Genomic DNA, 18,839 nt, shown 5'->3' on the forward strand with positions numbered 1-18,839 from the left:
CAGGCTATCTACATCAATTCTCCGATTTAAAATTTTTTCTTACATTTTTCACATGTACAAAAGTTTAAACTTAATCACCTTTGTCTATGATCCTCCTAATTTTCCTGAACCAACTTTTAACAATATTTTCACTTTTTATTAATTAACCTTAACTATGAAAATATCTGAAATTTGATGCAATGACTACTGAAGTCACCTTACATTCATTAAAGATATCTGGAATGATATTCTCGAAACCTGTCAGGAAACACTCTCCCACGGGATGATCAAAAATCAAATTAATGTCTATGCTATAAGAAGATTTAATTTTTCCAGCATACTCTCAGGGGGCAGATGAAGACCGTAATTCACTAAATGGCTTTTAGAAAATAGACCATGAGACAGTTTGTCTATCCTTATTTTTCTCAATTCTTGATCCGCTAGCTATTTCTAAAGCTAGCCGCATTTGCACGAAGTAATATTTTCATACAAAATAATCTCCATCTATTTGCATCGAACCCTTAATGAACTATGAAACGATTTAATTAACTGTGATTATAGAAAGCAAACTATTTTTCTGATATTTATTCTGATAAGGCATAAGAGAAAAAGTAAAGTGCTGTTTTTTTCTCAAGGCTTCTTAGTTCTGAATTTTTTGCGCAAGTTATTTTCCAACTAGCCTAAATAGAGCAATCACGAGTCGGAATTATTTAATCATCCTTACAATTGCATTGCCAAGAAACAATACTTTTGGGCGAGTGGTGCTTAAAGCCGAGACACAATTTTCATTGTTAAAAGTGTTTTGCGTTTGACTCATTTGCTCATATTGTTGACTGGAGGAATTAAATGCATGTCTCTTATATATTGTTAGTTACTACTCTTGACCTTTTACTAGTTACTACAGTTATTCATTCCCCCCCCCCAATTCACTTCATCAAAATAGCCTTTTTTGTATTAGAATTATTACTGACTATTAAATATCTGTTTTTTATATTATGATAAATTAGAGGGAAGTACTAAAGTTGATTATTGTTTAGGAACTGACTTAAGTATTATTGATTAAATCATTATGCTAGAAGTATTTTGATTATTTCAAAAATGGATATGATTTCTATAAACTATATTTAGCTCAATCGATTGCGTATTCAGTTCAAAGAAAGTCTCTAAATTTGCCTCTTTATGTGATAAACAATTTCCAGTTTTGATCAATGCTACATTTTATATTTTCAAAATGGTCATGCATCACTGTAAAGATTGAGATTTTGAGGTAATTCATTATGCCAGTTTACTGTATAAATTATTTATGCTTTTTGTCGAATTAAAACCCCTCTTTTCTAGACTCTTTAACCCTTTTAAGGCCAAAACGCCTGAGACGACCTTTCCTTCAAAGAAACACCGAAAACGGTCGAGATTGCGATGTTGTTTTCTTCCCTAACCTTAAGGTATGCATCGCAGTTTCCCCAACTGCATTGTATCAGGTTATTGCAGATAGCTTCTCCTAAAAGGTTAATGGAAGTTTCTTTATTAGGAAGCAGAAAGCATGTCATTTGAAATCTTTACACTTCTTTGTGCGTCTTCGGTTTTCAAAGGGTTAACGTACTAAAAAGTCTCATTATATGGTACTCCTGATAGTATCATTTTCTCTAATTATTCTTAAAAACCAGATCTCTTTAGCAATGAAGTGGATAAAGCTTCAGAATATTGGTAATTTCAATTAAAGATCCATTCCTAAGATTCCCATTAATTTAAAGTATGAATATTATAAATATCGCTGCTATATTACATTGAGCACACACTATTAATGCCAGAGTTCCTTGTGATGTCCCTGCTGAAAATATATGACTATTCTGCTGAAGATATAAGACTATTCTGTTAAAGATATAAGACTCTTCTGCTAAAGATATAAGACTATTCTGCTGAAGATATAATATTATTCTGCTGAAGATATAAGAATATTCTGTTAAAGATATAAGACTATTCTGCTGAAGATATATGACTATGATTTATTCAAAATCTATGCCAAAGTAAGTTTGCTATTTTCACTAATTTTAAATGGTTATTTAAAATTCAAACCAAGCTTTTTGACAATTTTATCCTTTGCATATGACATTTCTCTATCACTTGGCAGTTTTTATAATATATTTTACCTGATTTGACGACTTCAGTTTAAACAACTTTATTCCATAACACTGATCATATTAACCGAATTATTTGATCATATTAACCGAATTATTGATACCAATAAGAGATGTATTTTAAATGTTTTGTACTCAAATCGGTGGGACTTTGACGATTCGATAACAATATCCCAATCGCACGAACCGATCATTAACCATGATCACATTAAAAGACGTCTGCTATATTTTGTACCTTTTGATTAAATATATTTAGATTTGCATAAAAGTTCTTTGAACTGGTTGAAAGTAGCGAATGCGATTTTTTATAAAATGTAAGTGGGAAAAACAAGAATAGCAAGACAAAAAGAAAAAAAATCCGTTAAAACTACCGAAAAAAAAGAAAGAAATGCTTTAGCTATTTAGCACACTGGGCTGAATCAAAACAGACTTCCGTTCCTCAATATAATATAATGCTATATTTTATTATAAAAAGTTCCATGATGCTTAAGGAGAGGACAAAGAAATACAAAATTCAAAGTTTGCAGCAAGCAAAAATGCAAAGCCACTTTGGACTAAAAATCTTAAAGGTTTCAGATTTTAAATTACGCCCAAAGGGTTTTTTTTTTTTTTTTTTTTTTTTTTTTTTTCAGTTTTGTGTGTTACTTTTATGTATTAAATATCATGTTCTTCACACTTAAACCATGAAATTCAATTCAACAGCAATATCACAAAATAATTTAAAAAGAGCATATATTTAGCGTTTCTGATACAAAGTCTCTCACGCTAAAGATATAATTTTTTTTTCCCCCGGTAGAGTGTTGCCATTGCTCGTTTTGAAATCGTTGATTTTGTTAAACACAAATTCGTTAAAGTTTTACAAAATATGACACAGATAATAAGAAAAATTCGAAATTCCGAATTCGGGCTTTCATATGAACTTATTCGAGTGGAGAACTAAATTATTCAAAGTTTGATGTCTCTAGATACAGTTGCTTTTCACAGTACGAGAAGCATATATACTTTCATGCAGATTCTTTATTATTTAATATTTTAAACATAATGCAGGGCTGTAATATTTGGTGGCAACAATTTGAAAAGTGAAATGCTGTTTATAGTGAACCAACGCAAAATACCAAAACGAAATTAATAGTCCTTCTGGGCAAATTGCCCATTTGGGCTAAAAAAGACAATGAACATTAAGTTTGCCAAACTTAAGATCATTCATTATAAGATATTCCTAAAATAAATGTTGCTCGAATTTTTAGATAAAAACTAGACTTCTTTTTATTATGCTTCAATGATATTAAGAAATAAATAATTGAAATTACTGCAAACCTGGCGTAGAAATTGTAACGGAAATGTATACAAAACTTGAGCATTTTCGTTTAGAAACGACAGATTAATACAATTTTAAACTGAAATCAGGCAAGCCATTTAATGCTCTTATGATTACAAATATTATTAGATATTATTTATAAATATTATTTACTTTTATTATTAGACTAGTTGTTCTATATTATTTGTGTAATAAATCTGCCTCAATAAATTGGTTTCAAACATCCACGTTTTTCCCGGTAGATTAAAATATTTGATACCCCCTCATTACACAAATTGTTATGGGTAAAGAAAAATGACGATTCTTTTCAATAACCTTCAATCATTTTTTTTTTTTTTTATAATTCATGGGTGTAGTCTCTTTTCTTACCTTACTTGATAGACGTACACTGTTTTAAAATCACTTGGCAGCTTCCCATTTTTTATTAAAATTCCAATGTCTGACTTTTCAGTATTTTATTAGTTGAATGAATCTCGCATCAGCTGGCAATCTAGCTTTAGGCAAAATAGCAATAACATAAATATTTTATTTGGTAATTTAAGCTGGCGTATATATATATAGATGGAGGTATCGCTGAACTCGAGTCATAATTCGACAGATCTCTCATTCAACGCCTCTGCCAGGTGAGTAATAATGATTATTATTTTACAGAAGATCTATCTTTGCGGTGTTTAGGTTAATTGTCCTCTACGTAGGTTATGATAACTCATTTGCAATGAAATAATTTATATCTAACACATAAGGTAGAAGTTGACTTTTGCAATGTTCCGACTTTTGTCAGTTTGAAAATTTTTCAGTTTTGACGATGGCTCGAAAGCGATCATTCAGTTGAAATTGTACATCCATTTTTTTAATTTCGTTAATTTCTGTTCTAATTATGTAATCAGTTACCGTATTCCTTTGCACGTATTCTCGTGGACCTGATTAGCCCATCCAGCACCACTAGTGGTGGAAAGGCAAAATTGCTGAGTACTGGTATTTCGACTGGTCTCATTCTCCTTGGAAGATCTAGCTGCACGGGGGCTATGGTTTCGCCCATGTGTAACGAGAATATTAATCCCTTTCCCTTTTAAAAAGCATTGTAAGGACATCTTTACCTTAGGCAAATAGCTCTCGTACACTTTGCCATGATCTAAACAATTCTCATTCGACATTCAAATTAAGATACTTGATATTTATGCTTAGGATGTATCTAAAGATGTTTTGTTCCCTCCAAGCAAGCAGAAGTATTGTTTCGATAAAGCGAAATAAAATTTCCTGCAGTTCCAAAAGTTCTTTATAGCAAATGCATGTTCAGGTTACGATATTTTCAGGTCCAAATGATCTATCAGTTCATTGCCATTCGAGAACAACTTGCATAATATGTAAGAAGATGGAATTATACGAAAGAAGGGAAAACGTGCCCAGTCTGAAATTTATCGTATGAAAGAAGAATCTGTACACACATTCTTAAAACTGAAAGAAGACATTTTTTTTTTCATCTTAAAACTGAAAGTAGACTTAGCGAAATTTAATTTTGGTTGATTCAGCGAAATAGAAGTATGAAATGCTCGAAACATGTTTCGCTGTAGTCAAGAAAAATTTAAAAATCAAAAGTTCTGAAGTTAAAATCAAAACAGCTTACCAGTATATAACTCTGCAATAAACCTCAAGTAATTCATTCCGAGTTGATTTACCGTATCTGAACAGGTTCTTTGTATAAATTTTTGGTGAGTTCTCTTTCAATATAATATTATCAATACTTATCAAAGGTCTGTTGGACAATCTTCAAAATTCCATACCAAGGGATTGCGAATGAAATGCCACAAATCATTCAAAAAATAAAATACTGATTATGTTTGAGAACTTCCGCGTAGTTCAGGCTTCTTATTTCATTTATTAATTACCGATATAGGGATATTTTTAACTATAATTAGTTAAAATTAAGCCATAGATTGAAACTGAAAACGTTCTTTATGATTTTAGAGAGAACAGGACCTCGGACGTGCTTCGCCAAGGGACATATTGTTCAAAATTCAGTACTTAAATATCAGATAACGTTTTCGCCACTCTGAAATATAGCGGACTAATATATTATTATAAAATCTTATAATATGTCTTGAATAATTATTTTTATTAAACGTGAATGGAACAGAAGGCGTAACTTGTACATACACTTGAAACTCCTCCACTTGCGAATATTTAAATAAAATAAAGTTGAATTTACAATTAAAAAAGTGTCCGTAATCCTAGACTATATAAATTTGGGCTAACCCTTTCCCTGATTCTCCCAAAGTAACTCGGGATGAGGAAACCATCACGCTGTGGATTTGTCCGATTATACTTGGTGTTGAGAAAACCATCAGACAGTGATTTGTCCGATTGTACTCGGCGTTGAGGAAACCATCACACAGTGATTTGTCCGATTATACTCGGTGTTGAGAAAACCATCACACAGTGATTTGTCCGATTATACTCGGTGTTGAGGAAACCATCACACAGTGATTTGTACGATTATACTCGGTGTCCAGGAAACCATCGTACAGTGATTGGTTCGATTATACTCGGTATCTTAAGATTCTTAACATACGATTAGCCCGAGGGCTAGAAGAAAATACCTCCAGTTTTCACTGCAAAACATATTTTCCTTACCCCCATCAAAGCGACAGCTACAGGTGCTGTTCGAACATTTTAACATACTGTTGCTTTGCTACAAAAAACATTGCCTGCTTGGAAATTCTTTTCTTTAACTTCAGCTATATTTTTGAAAGTGTAAGTTATCGCCTGCTACTTAATAATTTTGTTTTCATGCAAAATTGGGCTTTTAAACAAGGAATGGACGAAAGGCTATGTTTGTGCTCTTTCCGAAAAAAAATATTCGTATTTAGTTATTAAAAATGCTATGAAAGTCATGATATTTCGGTATTTAAAGCAACGATAAATAATATTACCAATAAGAAAGAAAAAAAAAAAAAAAAAAACCATCAAAGTATGGCTTCAAAGGAAAACGCTCAAATGGAGGAAAAACATGCAACGTCTTTCTCCGCCTCATATTTCCGAAAGCAGAACATCATTTTCACAAGAGTTTAAATTGCGTATAATGATTGAATTTCTCTTGCAAAATATTATTCCTTAATACGATTTATAATTACATTTCTTTATTCATAATGATGCTTATTCTTCTGCTACTTGCGGTGTATTCTTTTTGTTTTGAATACTGTTTAATTTACGCAACTGAATGAAATTATTCTCGATATTAAATTACTTGAAAATGGAGATAAATTTTGAATAGTACTTGTCTGCTAACTATAATATGAATTATATTCTTTTTCATTAGTTTTTAATCTGTGTGTCATAGATTTAAATTAATCGAAAATTTACGCTCATCTTGGAAATTGTCTCTTGTATTGTTTTAGTAGATCGTAAGTATGCATTTCTTTTGCAATAGTTTTGCCTATTTTTAGTTAAATTGTAATGGTAATTTTTAAAATAGACGTTTGTCATCTGTAATTTTCAGGAAAAAATATGACAGTAAAGATAGTTGATTATTTTGTACTCATATTTTTTGTATTTCAAGTTTTTGCGAATAACTTGTACTTTATCAAAAACTTTTAAACAACAGGATTTTTTTATGCAGATTGCAGAATTACAGTTAAATATGAAGTACACCCCCCTACTTCTTTTTGTCGTAATCACAGTGGTAGTAGCTCAAGGCCATGAAGCGGAACACAAGCATGAAGGGGGACATCACCATAAGGACGGACACCATCATGAAAAACGTAGCCTACTTATGATGTCAAGAGGACATCTCGGAGCAGGACACGTTGGGGTCGTCGGTATGTGCGCAAAGAATATTCTCTGAAGTTTTAACGAGCATCTACTGAAAAATATAAATTAAAAGTTGCATTTTATTTCGTTACTTTTAAGTAAACTGTAAATTTAAAAATTTATGTCTGTAGCCATCCTGTGCAGAAGCTGATAGTCACCTTTAATGAGGTGCTTTTCAAAAATTGTAATACAAATACGCTGATAGTTAAAGTTGTTTCAAAATTAGAGAAAATTAAACTTTACATTGACTATGATTTATAAAAAAAATCGGTATTTTTCTGTTCGCCGGCACAAATCTCGCCGAGCAGACTTTGTTGGCGACAACATACAGTAATACATAAAAAATTTTAACAAATGTTAGTTATAAGAATTTTTCATTTTGAAGGCATAACCATTTTTAATATCGCTTATAATTTTGTAAAAAGCCAATAAATAAAGACAATAAATTTGTAAAAAGACATTAATTTAAGAATTTACTATGCTATCAGGGTTCAACATCCTGATTCGCCGGTTCGTATCACGTGACCCCAAGTGATCTCATCTCACGTAAACTACGCTACAAAAATATAAATCTCTCAGTAATTATCTACATTAATTTCAAGTTAAAGCTTAATTTGGAATACAAGTTTAAATGCAAGAATTATTTCAATTCGTACGAATAGCTTACTCAGAAATTATGTAAAACTCTAGTGCTTTACTTCGCTAGAGCACTCTCCTTAGAATTGATGTATTTAACCCTTGATTTTGCCTTTTCTATATTTTCGCCTTCGGGTAAGCGGTGTGATTGCATCCTAATTGACTTAATTACCGTGAATGGTGTTAGGGCATAAAATTTAATTATCTTTGTAAATATTCTATGTAATTGTATGCCAGTATTGAAAGAAACAATCAATCTGGTAAGAAATGGCTGCGACGTGTTTTGAAAATGAGGCGTAATAGGTTGTAGAGTCATTAGGATTTTTGGAAGTAGAAAAGATGAAAAATATGCAACTGCCTTCGCCGGGAATCGAACCACGGACCTCTGGAATACCGGCCCAGCGTGCTACTGTTACACCACGAAGGCACGCTTGGGAAGTGGGAGAAATACCTTATAAGGTTACCAGCGAAGCTATTCCGTTTGGCATCAGTTGTACCATTATTGGCGACTTTATCGTTTGCGCCGGGAAAACGGAAAAGTACCAAAAAATCCGTATATATTTCGAGGAAATAGAAAGGAGTCTTTCTTTCTTGGAGAAGTGAAACCTCTGCCTATGAGCTCTGTGTATACAACTAACGTTAATATAAACTTGAATTTTGTTAAATTTGAATTCCACACTAGCATTCTTCTCTTCTACAAGTTTCAAAATATAAAATGAAATAATCATGCCTTAGTTCTCAATTCACGGTACTGTTATACTTCTTTAGTTAATATTTTCAGTAAAACACTAAATTCAAAAGAAGGTGGTCATGAAGCTGAGTTTTCGAAGGTGGTATCATTCGTATTTAAAAATGCCAAAATGTACAGTCTTAGTAAAATCTAAACAACGTTTTAAACATTTTGAGTTCCAGAAATTCAAAGTGAAAATTGTAATATAAAAATTTCCTTAAATGTGATTTACTGAATACTGCAAGTAACAAATAGATATCGGTATCTTTCAATCATGATATGCAGCATGCCATTAATTTAAGTTTATAATAGTAATCAGAATGAGTTGGTTATATTTTATTTATATTATAAATTCTTGTTAATAATGGAGTTAAATAGTGGTAAATGGCACACTGAACATATTTTACTGAAACTTGAAAGCAGAATGCTCATTTCTTCAGTAAAATCCAACCGAAACGTCAGCTCTACAGATTATTAATATAATGACACCAAAAAGTACATTAAATAAGAATTACTAGGACAACTGAATAGTTATAAACAATCCAAGTTTTGGAACAATGAACGTAAGTATTTAGCACTGCCATTTCATTGTAAGCATACTTAAGTGGTATGCCACACTATGACATTACAACTTAAAAATGTACGCATTTTAACACTTATTTGGATATTGAATCCAAATAATTAACTGAACTTTCATCTAATTTTTGTCTTTGATTCCATTAATGACGTTTTTAAGAAAAAATAAACAATTTTTTTTGTAATAAATATGTAATATGTAGCGCTAAAGCTGTTTTACGGATCTTTGTAACTAGATAAATATCTGTACCAAGCACGCACCCCTCAAACGTTACCTTTAAGCTTTAATGCCTTTAGCATTCAGCCTTTATTCTTTAGCTTAAAGTAATTGTGAAAACCACAAACTCACAAAAGTTGCATAACGTTTACTTACCTCAGAGTTCAAATTAAAATAATGCCTCCTAGACTTTTTTTCCAGCTGGTTGGAACGTACAGTTTAACTGGCTACAATAGAAGTTTTCATGCTTCCACTGTAGCCAGTTAAACTGTACGTTACAAATAACACTTGGATGGAACACTAGCGGCTTCTGTTACAAGATCTGTTACAAGCAAGATCGGAGGCCGAAACAACAGCGAAACATCTGTGGTATAAGTCATGCAGTTACGACTCTTTTTCTCAATTTAAATATGCTACTTATCAGTAAAATCTGCGTAACCCTCTGGACTCAGCGAGAACAAGCCGAAAACGAGGTATAAAGAGAAAATGTAAAATAAACTTTTAACTGTCAATTAAATATCAAATTGAATTTCACAATACACTTTTTATTAAATACAGACGTGTTCAAAAACATTATTCGGATGTATTATGAGGTAAGCATTTGTAAATTGAATTTAGCAATATTGTTAAAAAGGAAATAAAATGTAAAATTATAGAAAGCATTTATTACCTTTAAATAGCTTTTAAACAGTATTACAGATATTTTTAGTGTCAAATGGCATTCTGGAACAAGTGGAAAAAAATTAAAGCTTACGCAGCTCGTGCACTTATTAGACCACCTAGATCAGTATCCTCAAAATCAAACTGCGTGCGGGCCAAATGCCCAATCTGAATGCCGCTGATGGCCAGATTTTTTTTTTTTTAACAAAACGAAAATATTTTACTAACAAAATACAAAATGCTTTAAATAAATTTTAAATGTCACTTATTAAATATTTATCAAAATATACATAAACAATAATGATAATATCGCACAGGAAAAAAATTAAAATTTATATTTATTTGCTATCTAACATTTGGTAACTGCAATGCATTCTTGTTGATTACACTTTGCAATTCAAATGTACGAAGAGGTAAATATTAAATTTTACTCGTATTATATAAAATTTATTTTTTTAACTGAGTGATGTCAGTATCAGACAGGCTTGTCGATTTGAAAAGTGTCTTCGGGCGTCAGCATGGCACACACTCATCGGCATTAAATGTGGCTTGGATTGTAACCTCTGAGAAAGACTCGTTGTTTCGTGTTTTCCAACCCCCAGAATGCAGCGAAAATCAAAAGAGGTAATGATGACTTTACTAGTCATCCTGTCCACATCGGAGTTGTATCAGTATTGCACAAAGAAATGTTCAGCTGAAAAATGTTCGGGAAATAGCAATGCATTTCTGGACTCCTTTCAGCTGACATTAGAGTGGAAGTAATGCTTATTTGAAAGCTTGCCTTTGGGTATCGTCTTTGTTCATTTTCACATAACTGACCAGAGAAAGCAAAATAACGTTTTTCCTGGGTATGGAGACGAAATTCAACATCTTTGAGTGCGACAAATAGGAGGTTTTCTAGGTCTTGACAGCTGCTGAAAGGGGTAGAGAAAAATTTCTAGGGCCAATTTCAGGCTAAAATAATTAATCTTAACAAAAAAAAAAAAAAAAAAAAAAAAAAAAAAAAAAAAAAAAACAAGTAAATATTTGAGGTTTTTAGGACGGTGAAACGATTAGATTTAAAATGAAATCTGAATCTTAACTTTCTTCAGGTCTTGGTCACGAGCATTACCTTGGACATCGTATGGGCCGCAGCATCGTTTTGACAAATCTTGCCCTTTCCCCAGTTGCTCTTACCTCCCATGGAATACTGACGCATCACGGACTCGGAATTCATCATGGACTCACTGGACTCCATCATGGATTAATTCTTTAAGGTGATAAAATAAGTCATAGTATATAGTCATAGTTTACTATCATTCTAATACAATAAGTCATAGTCATACATAAATCATAGTTTAATATAATTCTAATACAATAGCGTGTTCTTAAAACATTTCTAACACAACTGGAATGATACGTGTATTGACTTGAATACTCAACACATAATTAAAATCGTACGTAGGTTATCTGAAAATTTTTATATGATCTGCTTTCGGTATTAAATATATTCTGTTGTACAAAAAGGAGTTCATAGTTAATTAATGAATAAATTAATAAATTTACAATATTTATTTTGAGTGAATTAAAAAAAATGGTTTTAAAGAAAAGAGACATTTTCTTATTTCTGCAAGGCTAAAATTAATTAAGTACTTGCAGACTTTTTTCATTGAAACTGTATATACATGAAATACCTGGGATTCATTATTTAAAGTAAATTAACACTTGTTTCTCAAGTAATTTTACACGTTCTGCATTTATAATCATTGATTCTATTAAGACATCTAATTTTACTAAATTTAATAACAATATTAAAACTTTCAGAGTACTTTATCCGTGACTTACATTAAATGGAGAAACAAAAAAAATGACTGTATAGTTTAATACATAAGCAGAACAGAATATATTCATGACACTTTCATACAACAGAGGCAGCTCTTTTTCTTAAATTTTATTACTATTATTTATTTTATTTTTATCATTTATTGTTTTTGCTTAAATATTAATTAATTTTAACTTGTTTCGTTGTGTCATATGCTATTCGGAAATTTTGGTAAATATTTTTGCATTTGGAAAAGTTTGGAATTTCTAATAATTTCTTTAATATCAAGATATAAATTTATATTTCAAGGTTCTAAAATCAAATTCTTCTTTTTCAGATTAGTTGACATTCTTTTATTTTGTCAAACAGAAATATTATATGAATTTCATGTTATGCTTACAAGAATTAAACGTCGTATCTTTCTTTATTATTTTCACTCAAGATTGTAAATCTCTAAATTAAATAAAATCTATTTTCTTTTAGTTAGAGTCATATTATTATTTAAAATGCTTTTCACAATCATAATAATATGTGTACAAATTCACTGACAAATTATTCTATTATTTACTGTAAAATATAAATAAAGAAGGGAACAGAAAAAAAAAAAGAAAAAAAAAAAAAGAAAGGAAAATTCAGATTCAGATTCTAAAAAGATTCGAATTTTAACGTCGCACTAGAGGATTTGTTAGTTCTAATCATATTATGTTTCGGCTACGCAGGACTGGACGTCGAAAGAAACAATTCTCAGAACCCTCACATTTCCAGGAAACCCACGTAGCCTAGGTTACCATTTTCGCTTACTACAAAGACTTGAACGCCAAACAGTAATCGACTGTCGCTCAGATTGGAATCACGTGATCATTTAGAAGCAGAACTTTAATCTAATTGGTTGACTCTACCCAGGACAGAGCTCCAGCCGAGACATTTTCGGTCAGGTTTAAAAAAATCCCACGTAGCTGCTACATCGTTTCCGCAGCTAGGCGAGACTTCGCTTCCAGAAGGGCTCTTTTTTCTGGGAATCCTCCCGCTTAAACCAGTGTTATGAGAATCTCGTTTCTCAGAGAAGTCCTAGTAAGGACTGTCAATAAAAGTGATAACCCCTTTATGTTCTTACTGAGCATCGCGGGTTGCCAATCTGCTTTTTGACTCATATTTTTTTTTTTTTTTTTTAGTTTCATTATCAAGCATCACTTCTTTCGTACTTACGCCAGATAAAATTAACACAAAACATTTCAAAACAGTATATATTTAGAATTCCTGATAGAGCGTTAAGGAGTTGCTATACATTTTTAAAATTCGCTTTATGGTTTCTTTGAAAATTAGCCTCTCGATCGGCCAGTTGTCTTAAAGAATTAGCATAAACATTATCATTATATCAAAACAACCCAACAAAACAAAAAGTATATAATTATATTAATGAGTTCAGCTAGTGTCATAAAAACATTAAACTTTTCTGAATGTATATCTCATGATTGAAATGCATTTTTATTTAAAATCACATTAAAAAGTAGAAAAATATTTTCAAGAACTGCGTTTATTCCTTTTCAATTACTTGGTTTGATACTAGGTAACAGAAACATTAAATATCATTGACTTTACTGAATGGTAATATGCTGGTGAATGGAGATAATAAGTGTTCTATTCTGTTTGAGACAGTAGTCATACCTTACTTTCAGTTAACTAAATTTGTAGATTAAAATTGAAATATATATATTCCCCCCCCCAATGGCGGACTCTCAGCCAACTTCGGCTTGGCCGCTACTAAGGACAGAAGTGGTGGTCACTTTATTATGGAGGCACCTAATAGGTAGGCCACCTTTTCCTCATATGAAGGGACTGACATTTACAACCATGCCTTCTCTGGGATTCGAACCCGGTCCCTTTCGAGAAAATTCGAAAATAAAAATTCGAGCTTCGAAGTGCCGATACTTGGTTGGAGGACTATGTACATTAAAAATTCTATAGCTCTGGGTGCTGTCGTTTTTCCAAAGTGCGTCGAATATACATGCATACATACAGATTCTTCATTATTAAATCTTTTTTTTTTTAATTATACATTGAGATAACACTTGATGGCAAGAATTTGAAAACGTGATTCGGACACAAAAGTGATACGGACAGAAAGTGAGTTTCGAGAATAATCGGAGTTGTGGTGCTAAAAATACTGTAACAATGTATTTTAACATGTATTATAACTAATTTGTATCAGTTAATACTATTAAATGTGTAGCAAACTTTCTTAGAAATACATTTAATTTTTAGAAATACTTTTGTTGCTTTTAAATAGCTCAGTTTGTTAAGCATTCGCAAACTGGTTAAATTTTAAAACTAAATTTAAAACCCGACATTTTATGGAATACTCGGAGAACTGATTGCATTGAACATAAACACTTTATCTTAGCCGAATGAAAAAAGTTGGCACGTCAAGTGGATGATATGCTCATGATAGCTTAATGTAACGCAACTCTGCGTAATGTATTTTTTCAAAACCTTTGCGAAGATTTCCCTGAAATGGTTTCTAACGTTAAAATACATCTTAATCTGTCTGTAGACCTTTTTAAGCTCGGATACGAAAATGAGTTAACACAGCTTTTCTACGATACACTTTATATTTAAATGGCTTTGGGACTTACGGGTCAAATACGCAAGGAGATTCTTTAAGAATTTTACTGAAACTCATTTACGGGACATTAAGATACGCAATATAGTTTTTATTTGCCCAGGCAATCATATTCAATGCTGAAATTGATCAATCTTCTGGTAGATAATGATTAAACTCTTAATAAAAATCTCATTTGAATATTTGCGTGTTCGCATGTATTAAAAATGTGAAATCATTGATACAAGAACGGCTGAGATATCAAAAAATGACTTGCATTTCTTAATTACTTGGCACTGGTTATGGGTGCTTGATAAAACCATTCATCTTATGAAAATTTAAGTATTTCTAAAATTTATGATTTTTTATGTATATGTGTGTGCTCATGTGTTCCAAGTGTGCAGTTACGAAATTTTCAAAATTACTTCTGATCATTCCTCCTCATTTTAGTAGCAAAGGTTAACGTTTATGCATTTTATGTAAAATTAAGATTCTGATGCTTACTACATCTATAGCTTAGTTTTCCAGTTTTTTTAGTATGCTACGTTAGACTATGTTAGTTACGTTACGCTCGAACGTTTATGACCCATATAGCCTGGCAAATGTTCTTATCCCGTGGCTTACAGATACGTTTTGCCCACCAGCGGCCGAGCGGTGAATCGCTGAACACTGGTAGTTCGGTCCGAGGTTCGACTCCCGCGAACGGGCTGGCTGCATGGGCGTTTTCGTGGTTTTCTCAATATGTAACGTGTATACGAGCCGGTTTCCCTTAGAAAGTGCTCCACGAAGGCATCCCTCCCCTTAGGAAGATAGCCCTAGTGTGCTTTGCCGTATTCTCAATACACCAACACCAATACAGACACGTTTTAAGATTCATCTATGAATCATTAAATGATTCTTTAACTATCATTCAGGTGGCCTTACAAACAGCTAGTACTCAGAAGTAATTAACGTAATGTATCGGTGTAACGTAACCTTAATCAAGAGATTTGAAGACAAAATACATGTATCTTTATAGTTTATATCTTTATGTTACTGATGATAAAAAATATTTAAAATAAAAAATTAAGAAACAATAACACGCCGAACAAACATTAATTTAGAAGTCAAAGAACAAAAATCAGCGTTCTATTTTCAAATTTGAAAATAGAACGCTGATTTTTGTTGTTTGACTTCTAAATTAAATAATGGAGATTTTGTAATTTTTTGCGCTATTAAAACTATATCTTTATATTCTATTCGACCTAGAATGCTAAATATTGAATTACTGTCTTTCGATGTGAATAAAATCTTTAATGTATTTTTCAAATTATAGCTGTTTAAGAAATTGAGTCACTTACTCATTCAAATAAATTATATATTTATTTTGTTTTCTTTAATGATATATTAAACTGATAAAATTTATAATACATTTAATTCGTATAATTTATAATATTACAACTAACTGATAATTTCTGGAATCAGTGCTTCATTATTATTTTTATGACAAAAATGCTTCTAACGTTATATAAAGTATTAATCTCCTTGATGTAGAACAATTGTTTGATTTAACGTTTTTATCAGCATCTTGAACTAACTGAACTTAATACAGCTGCTAAATGTTATTGAAACGATCAAAGTAATAATTTTTATAAGCATCTGCATCAGTTTTGCAAATAGTAAAAGATTTGACTCTATATGTTAAGTATTTTTCGATGCAGAATAACAGTTTGCGCGCGATCAAATAATAAGGATTTTAATTAGGTATTCTTTCGCTCTGTTTGATAATTTTTTAATTATTTTAAAATTTTCAATTCTGAAATGAGAAGTTAGATAAAAGATATAAAATCATGTCTTTTACCTATAATATTATTTAATATCGTTTTAATATTCTCTCAGCTGAAAGCATTATTTAGATATGTACAAGTGGAATAAGCAACATAAATGCAAATCAGGAATACTGCCAATCTAAGAGATTTATATATCAAAGCATGTGTGTTATGCAGAGAGTTGAAGAACAACTATCGTTAAATATGATTTAATTACCTGCGTTTATCTTGCTTCAATTAGTACCAAAGAATTAATTTAGAGGGGAAAAGAGAATAAATAAATGTTTTATTTGCATATTAGAATTTTTGATTTTTTCCGTTTTAGACTTTAAGTATATTATAAAAATAATCATGATGTCATTCTGAGTCTTCCGATTTTCCTTATAAATTCAAAAAATCAAAGCCATAAAACCCGAAAGGAAATAAAATAAACTTTACTAAAAGATATTCATAATTCATGCAGCAAACATAAAATAATACTTTTTTTTTTTTTTTTTTTTGGAATTCAGGCTCAAAGTCTAGTTTAATTGTTTTATAGTAACTTTTCTTTGATTTATTTTAAGAATAACTTTTCAAATCTTGATTTCAAAATTTCGTATATTTAAATTACTTTCGGTTTAGAAATTGAAATCGTATTCTATGACTTGGTAATTTGTTGTAGTCGCATACAGTTTGAATTATGGAATGAACATTAATTAAACAATACTGTACTACTTATTCAATTTCTATTTCTGAAAAGTATTTTACAACGTAATTAGTTACATTTTCTGATGCTTTTGTTTCTAGATACCACTTGCATTTATATATTATTTTCCAACCAACATGCAAGGGAAATGTTGCTAAACATGAGTAAAAATTTTCATATTTTGCAAGATAAAGAAAAGACAATTCCACTTGAAATGTTTTTATGACACTCGATACTTTCCCCCAAATCCTATTGAAATCATAAATTTTGCTTTTTATCTTGATATTTTTTGGCAGTTTTCTAACTCTGTTGTAGTGCTGTTTACTTTATGATAATTAACGCTATTTTTTATTCATTTCGGAAACTGCCAAAAGAAGGAACGGCTTATGGAGGATTTTTAAGGGAAAGTTGTTCGTATCCACGTTACACATAAGGAAAAAAAGCAGATACCCTTTTACTCTTGTTTATATGTTTATATTGATGGCTGTCTCGCTGACATTTGAAAATACCTAGGCAAATTTTCCGCAAACTTTCTTCCATTACCCACGGCTAGGGACCGCTCAATTAATCTTGAATTCGAAATGTGATTTTGCATAATTTCACTTTTCATTTGTGTCTATTGCCTATTTAATTTGTCTGTTGCTAATTAACAAACTAAAGTATTTAAAATCAATAGATGCAGGTCTGAAGAATGTTGTTGTTATTATTATTATTTAGTCTGATTCATTATAGATGCATCTAATTTATGATGTACCTAATTATAAACATTCAATGTTTTTATATAATTAACTGCATTATATATTTTTTTCACTTTTTAAACTTCGTTCTCAAGTTAGTCTAAATGCATATTCATCTAATATTCTATAAAATGTTTCTTTATTCAACCTGGGACATCTCTACTGATATTCCGTACTGATGAACCATGTTAAACTTGAAAAGAACCCTTTTGGGCTATCGTTAAAAACTGGTCTTTTTTTCTTTTTGTATTTGTTTCTGATTCCGGCATCATGTGTTCGTATTTTGTAGTGCATCTTATTATTGCTTGTATTTCTTCCTATGTGTGTTCGCTTAAGAGCTTTTACCCACAGGCTTTCTCCATTTTAAAAAGAAAAATTACAAAATTAGTAAAAAAAAAAACAACCTTGTATTTGGCGTAGATTTAGACAAAAAAAAAAAAAAAAAAATGCTCTTAATCGTTTTCATTTTGGTTCCACGTGGGTGAGTATCTCTTTATTTATTTATTTTTATATTTCTCTTTTAACCTTTTTTTTTTTTTCATTTTATTGTGCTAACTTTTCTTTGTATTAGTTTGATCGTTTTGTGCTTTATTATTATTATTAGAATAGTATTATTTTGTTTCGTTCGCCTAATTTTCGTGGTTGTTCCTCTTTGGAAATACGTCAACAGGCAGGAACCTATTCTGTAAGTTACGCCTTAAGCGTGTAAAATTCTTGAACCATTTCCAATTTTTTCTTAAATGCAGACGCCAGAATATCATTTCCAGATTTATTTACAAGTAAAATTATTGCTTGTATTTCTTACTATGTGTATTAAATATTCTGTTCATATTTAAAAAATTACGCATAAAATTAAATTGCCGCTACTTCGTCATATTATAAGAAGCATAAACATAAAAAAAATGTTTTGGCATCGCTGCTCAAGTTGTCATGTGTTGATCAACATGCGGTGATGAAAGAAACATGTAATAAATGATTCGGCAGGTTAGCATCAGGGATATAAAATAAGTATGTGTAAAATCAACGACGTTTCTGTGTAGAATGTTTCGGTTTAAGATGTATGCCAAGCATATAGCTACGGAGCCAAATTATTGATCACGTTAATGTATGCTAAATTATTGTTTCTTCAATAAAGAGGTATTTATTTAGTA

The 18,839-nt window shown here is 31.1% G+C and overlaps 1 protein-coding gene across 1 annotated transcript; it reads left to right on the plus strand.

Annotated features, from left to right (window-relative positions):
• The first annotated feature begins 3,898 nt into the window (after window positions 1–3,898).
• Window positions 3,899–12,341, plus strand: LOC118185329 (uncharacterized). Its single transcript, XM_085815810.1, has 4 exons — window positions 3,899–4,055; window positions 7,049–7,247; window positions 11,150–11,314; window positions 12,197–12,341. The coding sequence occupies exons 2-3, from the start codon at window positions 7,070–7,072 to the stop codon at window positions 11,311–11,313; spliced, it is 342 nt and encodes a 113-aa protein (XP_085671936.1). The 5' UTR covers window positions 3,899–4,055; window positions 7,049–7,069; the 3' UTR covers window position 11,314; window positions 12,197–12,341.
• The last annotated feature ends 6,498 nt before the right edge of the window (window positions 12,342–18,839 follow it).

This window comes from Stegodyphus dumicola, chromosome 4 (genome assembly GCF_044657685.1).
Source record: "Stegodyphus dumicola isolate Sdum_Otavi_A_Nest chromosome 4, ASM4465768v1".
Lineage (NCBI taxonomy): Eukaryota > Metazoa > Arthropoda > Arachnida > Araneae > Eresidae > Stegodyphus > Stegodyphus dumicola.